Source organism: Salvia miltiorrhiza, chromosome 8, assembly GCF_028751815.1.
Source record: "Salvia miltiorrhiza cultivar Shanhuang (shh) chromosome 8, IMPLAD_Smil_shh, whole genome shotgun sequence".
Lineage (NCBI taxonomy): Eukaryota > Viridiplantae > Streptophyta > Magnoliopsida > Lamiales > Lamiaceae > Salvia > Salvia miltiorrhiza.
Genome location: NC_080394.1, coordinates 54,407,208 through 54,417,047, shown reverse-complemented (window position 1 = coordinate 54,417,047; position 9,840 = coordinate 54,407,208). Strand labels below are relative to the sequence as shown.

At 40.4% G+C, this 9,840-nt stretch overlaps 2 protein-coding genes across 2 annotated transcripts; both read right to left on the bottom strand.

Annotated features, from left to right (window-relative positions):
* Positions 1–405: 405 nt before the first annotated feature.
* LOC130999205 (vacuolar iron transporter 2-like) lies at positions 406–2,875 on the bottom strand. The gene is made up of 3 exons (XM_057924704.1): positions 2,630–2,875; positions 2,161–2,372; positions 406–883 (listed from the first exon to the last, which is right to left on the bottom strand). Exons 1-3 carry the CDS (start codon positions 2,814–2,816, stop codon positions 512–514), a joined length of 771 nt encoding a protein of 256 aa, XP_057780687.1. The 5' UTR covers positions 2,817–2,875; the 3' UTR covers positions 406–511.
* A 3,936-nt stretch (positions 2,876–6,811) lies between these two features.
* LOC130999204 (UDP-galactose/UDP-glucose transporter 2-like) lies at positions 6,812–9,333 on the bottom strand. Its single transcript, XM_057924703.1, has 7 exons — positions 8,780–9,333; positions 8,269–8,297; positions 7,975–8,176; positions 7,657–7,899; positions 7,468–7,569; positions 7,272–7,379; positions 6,812–7,205 (listed from the first exon to the last, which is right to left on the bottom strand). Exons 1-7 carry the CDS (start codon positions 8,903–8,905, stop codon positions 6,927–6,929), a joined length of 1,089 nt encoding a protein of 362 aa, XP_057780686.1. The 5' UTR covers positions 8,906–9,333; the 3' UTR covers positions 6,812–6,926.
* Positions 9,334–9,840: the final 507 nt, after the last annotated feature.

The following is a 9,840-nucleotide window of genomic DNA, read 5'->3' as shown; positions in this document are numbered from 1 at the left end:
GACATTAACCACTTACCCATATGCCAACACACGCACACGAAAAAATAGGTATACAAATTCCTCGACTCAAACTCAGATCTTAGACATTAACCACCTACTCCTAGGCCAACACACGCCCACGCAAAAATAGGTATAAAAATTCCTCGACTCAAACTCGGATCTTGGACATTAATCACCTACCATTAGGCCAACACACACACATGAAACTATAGTCCTCCACTCTACCAACTGAGCTAAGCTCGGATTCTCAGCACAACAACTGTGGTTATTCATAACAATATGGATTGATCTTTAACAATGATTCTATCATATTGTCATTACCAATTACAACCCAAAAACTCACGATTTCAACCCCACTCATATTGGATGCTTCAAATGCAGAGAAACGAACTAAAACATCCATAAATATGTATATATTTATATATATATATAAGAGTGTGACAAGATGAGGACTAGTTAGAAACTCACAATAGCATATGATGTTAATTAGTTATGAGCAAAATATCCAAATTCAGTCATCCAAGCCAGCCACATTGCGCAGAGTCCATCCGATCCCGTAGGCGGCTGCGCCGGCCACGGCGCCGTTGAAGAGCGTTATTCCCACCGACGCCACGTAGTTCTGCCCTGCAAACTTGGCCTTGGCAATGCCCAATAGGGCGAGGGCCAGCGCGGAGAGGACGCACGCCCCGACGAACTTGATCTGGTCGTTGTCCGTGAACGGGATGAGGATGATGAATGCCAGGATCGGAGCACATCCGAACACCAGAAACGCCACGAACGTAATCAGCCCGTTCTTCCACGGCTTCTCCGCTTCCTCCGGTGCCACCGTCGACATTTTCTCGTCCACCAGTATCTCGGGGTACTTGCTCAAGATGCTCACAACCTAGCAACAATTTACACCATTATGTCGTATTATACAATTGATTAAATCTTAATTGTGATCAATAGATCCTAAATATGGATTAACAAAATTTAATGGTATATTTGATCATCAATAGTAACATAGCCTATACCAAAATCTACATCTTCATTTACATGCTTAAACTTGCAAATTGCATTGACCATCTATTGACTTAATTTGAGGAAATTGTAGAAAAATGCATTAGTTAAAGAGTTAATTGTCATTTAATACAGTAATTTTCAACATTTTGAAATTTGGCCGAAATTTAATGCATTAAATATTACCTAACTTTCAATTAATACATTAATTTCCAACATTTTGAAATCTGGCCGAAATTAAAATTTCGGCAACAACCAATTAATCTTGCAGGAATGTCGGAATTTTCTTATGTATCATGTCACCATATAATTAATGCAGGAATGAGTAATGCTAAACAGCCACATTGTGGGCACCCACAATTTATCTAAATAAAAAATAATTTAATTTATTTTTTAAAATAAAAATAAGATTTAGTTATTTTATCATATTCTCTTCTTTGTAATTATTTTTTTGTAATTTTTTAGTAACTTTTTTTTATTTTTATTAAAAAATAAATTAAAAATAAAAAATGCAAAAAAATTAAAAAAAATAAGTACAATGTAGAGAATATAGTAAAATAACTAAATCCTATTTTTATTTTAAAAAATAAATTAAATAAATCAAAATTTTCCTTATTATATTAATGTGTGGGTGGCCACAATGTGGCTGCATAGATTTATTGATAATTAAAACGGTGTTTTTAAACATAACATAAAAGAGGAAGAAAACGACACCACTTTATGTTATACTAAAAAACACATGTTTTAATTATCAACTCAAATTTTACGTAATAAAATTGCAATGTACTGTTTTTTAACATAACATAGAAGATGAAGAAAACGACGTAAACGTCCACACAGGCTTAATTAATGCCCAATTCGAACCAAATTCAAAAATTCAAAAAGAGGTGGTCTTAGGTGCAACCAGGTTGCACCCTCACTTAAATCATGATCCGTATTCCGTACCCTAACTTGAATCCATATTATGATCCTAACTACATAAATAAATTATTTTAGATACAAGTCAACCCGATTGCACGATGCAACTAGTTGCACCCAAGTTTTTGTGATTCGAAAATATCGAAAGTTCATGTATCAATTAACCAAAAAATAAATGTTGATTAAAAATCAAAATCTAAGTATTTAGAGGCAATTAATTAAGTAAGTCTTAATTAATGATACCATGGCTGCATCAGTAGCATTCATCCCAAGCTCCTGATACCGACGGACCAGCTCCTCCTGCTGCGTTCCCCGTCGGTTCTCGACGTCCCATTCCGCGACGCACCTCTCCTTCGCCACCACGTCTTTCTCCGTGCTACTCGACATAAAATCTCCGAACCCCATCGAGATCCCATCCGCCACGAGATTCGCAAATCCCAACACCAAAACATCAACTGCAACACACACAACACACCACACAAATTAATTACTAATACAAAATTCATAAAAAAAAAATAATAAATACTCCCTCCGTCCCATTGATCTTATCATGTTTTCCTTTTGGATTGTTCCATTGATATTGTCCGTTTCTATTTTTGATAATGATTTTACACTACAAACAATATGATCTCATACATTTACGCACTTTTCCAGTACCCAAAAGAAACGGGACAAGCCTAATGTGACGAAGGGAGTGATCGGAAAAACCAACCGGAGGAAAGGCGGCCGGCGGAGATGGAGGAGATGAGGGAGAAGGAGGTGATGATGGCGTCGAGGCCGGCATACACAATGCTCTTCACAAACTCCCCTTTCCATGGCTCCTTCGGCCTCTCGTTTTTCCTAATTCCGCCATTGATTAGTGGTCGAAGGATTGGAACATTCTCTGCGTTTTCGGCCATTCTTGATTTTTCTTGAAAATATTTTTTTGCATTTGGATTTGTTTTTTTTCACCGCGAGCTGTGAGATCTACTACTAGTGAAGTAAAAAAAAAAAAAAACAAGAAAAGGTGCGGTGCATTCGTGTCAGCATGCATGGGAAACGCTGGACACGTGGCGGAAGCCCAGATGCTTGTGAGATTTTTAAGGTGGTCAAGTGCGCACGTGGGGATTCCTAATGGGCCAACTCCGCTACTGGGGCTCGTGGAAACCACACGCTCCTCGACCCGGATACCCGAGTCCGATACTTGGCCCGAATGGGCCTAAAACCTCTTTTTACAAACAAAAAATTTATATTCATTTTCTGATTAGGAATTTGCATCTCATATCATATCAAATGCAATCGGGCCCATCTCCACGAAATATTTTGGACTATATTTGTATTTTATTTTAGGGAAAAGGTGCAGATTGGCCCCCGAAGTTGTAGCCCCTATAGCGTATAACTCCTCTTATTCACTGTGTGTGCAACTAAACCCCTGAACTCCGAGAAAATGGTACAAATTTCTCCCTCTGGCCTAACGCCGTTAAGTGTCCGTTAACGTTTGGGTTTAATTGTACCCTCTATTTCAGGGGTGTATCTGCACCTTAATTTCTTTTTTTTTTTATAATTTCAGCAACCCACCTCCGACATCAACTTAACCGCCCCCCGTACTCATCGATTCTGACTTGCACCTTGTCAGTTCGCACGCGCCCAATCTCTTGATTGTTGACTGTCCACTGCTTACATGCAGCAACGCCACCAGCTTCTTCACCGCCCCGCACAACAGCATCTCCTCCAACACTTTAACCTTTTAGGCTTATCTTATGATATTAATTGTGTATATATTTATCTATATAATATATATTTAAATTTTATTTATTTATTTTTGAATAATTATTAAAACTCTAGATAATAATTATGATTTTATGTTTGGTTAATTTAATATTTGTAAATTTATTTTAAAAGAGAAAAAAGAATGAATCCAGGTCAGGATTCGAGACCCTGTGAATCTAATGGACCTGGACATGAATCTCGTTTCTTTGGACCTAATGAATTTGGACCGGATCCTGACCTAAGTAAAAAAATACGGATATGGATTTGGACCAAGCAGGATTCGATCCAGGTCCACATCTGGAGTTGGTGATGCTGCTGCATGTCGGCGATAAGCAGTCGACGATCAAAAGATTGAGCGTGTGCGAACTGACAAAGTGTAAGTTGGAGTCGATGAGTACGGGGGGCGGTTAAGTTGATGCCGGAGGTGGGTTGCTGAAATTATATAAAAAAAAAATTAAGGTGCAGATCCACCCCCGAAGGAAGTAGAGGTTGCAATTAAACCCAAACGTTAACGGACACTTAACGGCGTTAGGTCAGAGGGGGGAATTTGCACCATTTTTTCGGAGTTCAGGGGTTTAGTTGCACACACAGTGACTAAGAGGGGTTATACGCTATAAGGGCTACTACTTCGGGGGCCAATCTGCACCTTTTCCCTTTATTTTATAATCATGTATTTTCTATCCATGCCAAAAAATTATACTTCCTTCCTTGTTTCGTTCATTCCCTTAGTAATGTCTCAACTACTCCTATATTGAGACATTACACTAATAATGTATCATATTTTTTAGATTTGTGCTGCCATGTTGAAGAGAACTCAACCTACGACGAACTCGATGATAGCAGAAGTAATGGCGGTTGTTGCGGGTATAGTGTTTTGCATGGAGTGTGATATCAAGCCGATTCGTATTTACACGGATTCTATGTTGGCTGCGAGAGTTATGGCTGATCCGGCAGAGGAGGCGGATTTCTTGCCGTTAGATATACGTGAAATTCTTGAAATTGCACGTGAGAATATTCTCATTGGTGTTTTCCATATGTTTATAGATCGGCGAATAAGGCCGCACATTGTTTAGCGCAATACGCGCGTAGTATTGATAGTTGTTGCCAATGGTTGCAGGATTTTCCGTGTTGGCTCAGGGATATTGTACGACTTGATGATGAGTAATAAAATCGTACGTCTTCCCTCTCAAAAAAAATAATGTATCATATTTTTATTAAGGGTTAATTGCCGCTAAATTCAAAAGCTTTTAAAAAATTCGCGATATTCTCACCAACTTCAAAATCGGCATATAAATACATGAATTGAAAATCCGTTCTTAATGTTCCCAAACTCAGAAAAAACCCCCAAATTGAAGGTGACGTGGACTACCGTAAATACAGCGTGGCATAGTCGGCGGTGCAAGAAAACGGCGTCGTTTTTTTTAAAACAATACGACGTCGTTTTTATTTCCAACCACAATTAAAAAAAAAGAAAAAAGAAAAAGCAAAATTGGGGCTCTGATTTCCAGGTCGCCGGCGAGAGCTTCAAGCTCGGATGGCGAAGCCCCTCCCTGCCCTGAATCGCGGCCTCCCTCCCTGAATCTAGGCCCCAAATCGCAGCCTCCCTCGTCTCTGGTCTCCCTCTCCTTTCTACTCTCTCCCCTCTCCCCTCTCTCGATCTAAGGTTCCCAGCTAGACCAGAACACCCCCGCCGCCGTTGCTCACGATTCGAGCAACAACAATGGAAAATCAAGGATTCGAGCAACAAGAAGAAGGGGGGAGCGACTCGCCCCTCCCCTCTACGCGGCGTGGCCTCCCTCCTCGCGGCCTCCTCGCCGCCGTTGCTCCTCATAAAACCGGGCCGCTCACCGCCGCTCGTGCCCTAGGCCCCAAATTGTAGTTTTCGAAATCGCACCCTAGCCACCATCATCTCCACCCCTGTCTTTTCCGACCCAGTGAAGAAGGCCCAAGATTCCGGCTTCAAAATCAAGCTCATCACAATCGAATTCCCACAGAGATTCCGGCCTCCCCGACCACCTCCAAGCGTCACCTCACCCTCCTGGTCTCCTCCTTCTCCCGCCGCCACCGCTGACCATGCCTGCCTCCCTCCACTCTCTCTCTAAAACTCCCGACGACAGCAACCCTCCTCACGGCCTCCTTGCGCAGTGGCGTTTGCTTGGGCAGACGAATGACGGCGGCGCGGTGGTGGCGTGGTTGGGGGGTAGGGGAAGGGATGAGAGAGGGGAGAGGGGGTAGGTGGTCGGGGGGTTGGGGGGGTAGGTTTGGGGGTGTTTGGGGATGGGGGTAGGATTTTTTTATTTTTTTGTAAATTAATTTATTAATAAAGTATTATATTTTAATAAAATAAGATTATTAAAAAAATGAAAAAAATGACATGTAATACCTAATTGCCATGTATTTGACACATAATCAGTGATTGCCACCTCATCTCGCCGGAGTTAATAATTTTGGGAACATTAAGAACGGATTTTCAATTCATGTATTTATATGCCGATTTTGAAGTTGGTGAGAATATCGCGAATTTTTTAAAAGCTTTTGAATTTAGCGGCAATTAACCCTTTTATTAAAAGGTTAATCATTTATAATGTTATTAATAGTGAGCTCAGCTCACTTTATACACTAATTTACTTAAAATAATCCTTAAATATCTTCTATCAATTCACTTTATACACTAATTACACTCTTAATTTATACACTAATTACATTCTTTTTAATTTTCATGTTAAAAAATAGTGGGATCTCTTACTAATGTGTCGAAAAGAGTATCCTCGTACCATAATAAAGTCTTGTCTATCAATAGCCGATTTGAGGGGTGCTCGAAGGAGCTTCAGCACCCCAAGCCAATTTTTATTTTTATTTCTTTTGTTTTTACTTTAATTTTATATCGAAATATTTCATCCCGAAAAATAAATCTTCAATTTTCACTTTCCGAAACTATTTTCCCTGAGTTTGTCATATTTTCTTATTTCTCTCAAAAGTGTGTATTTTTTACTATTTTTATATATTTCATAAAAATATATTTTTATTTTTGAAAACTATCTCACCATCATCACACAACGCTATAATAAAGTAGATCTTTTTTTTTCATTCACAATACAGTCCACTTAACATTATAATTGAAACTAACTACAAAAAATAATGCATATTTTTGAGGGACGGGGAGTAATATTAAGTAGGGCAATATCTCATAACATAATTAATGAAATGAAGAGTTTGATACATGCCAAAAGCCATGGAATTATCTAAGCTCTAACTTAATTTTAAACCAAAGGTCTCTTTTCCTCATCTTCCTCAATTCCTATCTGAAACCTACTGTTGGTGCTGCTGTTGTTGCTGTCTTGTTCATCGCCGGTTTCGACCTTCGACTTCGGAGTCGAGGCCGGTGGCGGCCGCTTCGAAGGCGGCTTGTTCTCAGGCAACATCTTCAACACAATCCCCATGGTTATGAGCAGCAGCCCACTCCCATGTTGCTCTGTCAAAGGCTTGGTGAAGATCATGTACGACAGCAGCAACGTCACTGCTTTCCTCGCCGTCGTCACCTGCAAACAGAAACATCAAGATTCATCCGTGTGGACACATTCCATTAGAAAGCTCGAATCACATACCATCGCTGTGGTGGCCGCCCCGAACAGGGCGATGAGGGAGAGGACCGACACCTGCCCGATGAACGTGGCCATGGCTTCGAAGATCAGAACTCCGTAAACATAGGGATGCTGCAGAGACATTCAACACCCTATCATAAAACTTATATTTTTTGAAGTTGAATATCGAACATCATCACACTATCATAAATATCAGCACCTTCGAGCAAGAATCCCAAGCCCTGAAGAGCTCTCCCGTAAACACCATCGGTGGGATCAAGAACGGCATCCCCACGAGCGTGGAGCAGAAGAGCATCTCCGTCTGCAAAACAAAACACAGCCGTTTTCACTCATTCACAACCACATTCACATCCACATTCACATTCTCGTCCTCGTTCTCGTTTCTCACCTGTGTCGTCTCAGGGTTCATGGTGAAGATAGCCTCCTGCAGATTCCCCAAGAAGGCATCCATAACAAGGGCGCCCGACACCATCATCACGCCCACCACGCTGAAATTCGGAGAGGTTTGGGCGTCTGCCAGCGTGAACAGAATCAACCCCACCACCAAGAGCACGGCGGATATATACTCGTGGGGAGGGTATTTCCGTCTCAGGCCAGGAATGAACGCCCCCATCACCATCACCGGGAGAACCTGAACATCCAAATAAGGCAAAATCAGAGACGCGAAGGGATCAAATCAAACACGAGAAACGGAGATGGTCCCAACCTTGGTGGACTTGAACATGATCTGGGCAGGGTAGTTGAGGAAGGCCAAGGAGCCCTTGGTGAGGCCATTGGAACCCATGAGCACAGCTGAGAGCTTCACATAACTCTTCCATGGATTCACCATTTGCTTGGTGGTGAATCCTTGGAGATATATCAGCAAAATGTACACCCATCCCTGCACAAAGGTGAAGTACCACCCATAACTGCAATCACCAAAAATCTCCATTTATTCAACTTATACTTCAATTTTTTTCTTATAGTTAAGTATAATTAAGGGGTGGATTGAGTCTCTTACCTGAATTGAAGTCTGTTATACACATATTCCTGAAATTTTCATCAAAATTTTGTCAGTTTATAGCTCAGAGAGAGATAAGAACAAATCTTGAGTGAACACAACAAAAAAAAGAAGAAAAGAAGAAACAAAAAAGATCAGTGAGTATTTTCTGAAACAGAATGAGTGTCATCTGTGATTCAATGTGGAGTCAGCAGCTTGCTAGTGACGACAATAGTTGTATCAGAAATCACCAAATCTCTCTCTCTCTCTCTCTCTCACACACACACACACACCAGAAACGCGTAAGCTGTGAAGGGAAACAAAATAGTGCAAAAAAAACAGAGAATTGAATAAAAGAGGAGGAAGAAAAACAGGACTCTCAAATCAAAATTCACAACATTCAACAAAATCCCACCACACAAATTCAACATAATAAATCAAAACATCTCATTTTTCAACGATCACACAAGTGCAGAGACTGAATCACCACCATTTAAACAGTCGATTATCAAAAAATTGTTTACGAATTTACCTCACAGATCCCATTAACAAGATAACCGAAGAAAAACCCAGTTGAGCAAATGAGAAACTGCTGCCATCTGGGTCTCTCGGTCAGCGAAATCCCAAAGAGGGAACGCGCCTGCTCTTCATTCTTCATCCTCTCTCTCTCTCTCTGAACAAGAAGAAGAATGGTTTTTTTATACGCAAAGCTGAGCCCTTTTCTCCTCCTTCGAAATGGGCAGCGGCATGTGCTCGAAAATGGAAGTCCGCAGCGGAGTGAGAGAGTGATTTCAACGTATCAGCATGTTGACTTTGGGAGTGAGGAAGCAGAAACAGAGTATTTAAGGCAAAACGTATCAGTTCCTCTACGCCAGCAACAAAAACAAAAACCAAAAAAAAATTAAGTATTTAAATTACATGCGTTGATTAAAGAAGGCAAGGAGGGCGGAAATGGAGCGTTTCTAGAGAGAGAAAAGCGCAGAGGGTTGAGTATTTTAAGCGGAGGGGAAGGGGATTATGAGTATAATCGGGAATTAAATTTGCTGTAATCTTAGCTAATTTGGCAAGTCATTAATCGCGCGATTAAATGTGAATCCTGTGCAAGCTACACCACCGCATCGACTGTGGACTAGCGTGGCCCCACCGCAGATCTTCTTACCCTTTTACCGATGATGACGAGGCATCTCACGTGCCCTGCATGTGACGTTATTTTTCTATTTCCGGTTTGTTGCCTTTTCGAGTTTCAACGGAAAGCACGGGGGTTGTTTCGTCACAATTCGTAAATTTCTTTTTTTTTTTCATAAATTTTTTATTGAATTAACGGTGATTATTATTCATTTTCAAAATTGAAAGACGGAAAAAAAAAATACGAATTATAAAAATTATTAATTTTTAGTGACCTTATTTTTACTCCCTCCGTCCACAAAGAGTGTGTGGTGGAGTGAATGACACGGTTTTAATAAAAAAGTTGAAAGATGTGATTTTAGTGTTAAATGGTAGTATTGGGCCCACCAAATTGTAAAAGTAAAAAAGTGAGTACTTTGTAAATATTGAGTGTGAATGTTGTTTAAAGGATAAAAGAGATTTTTAAAT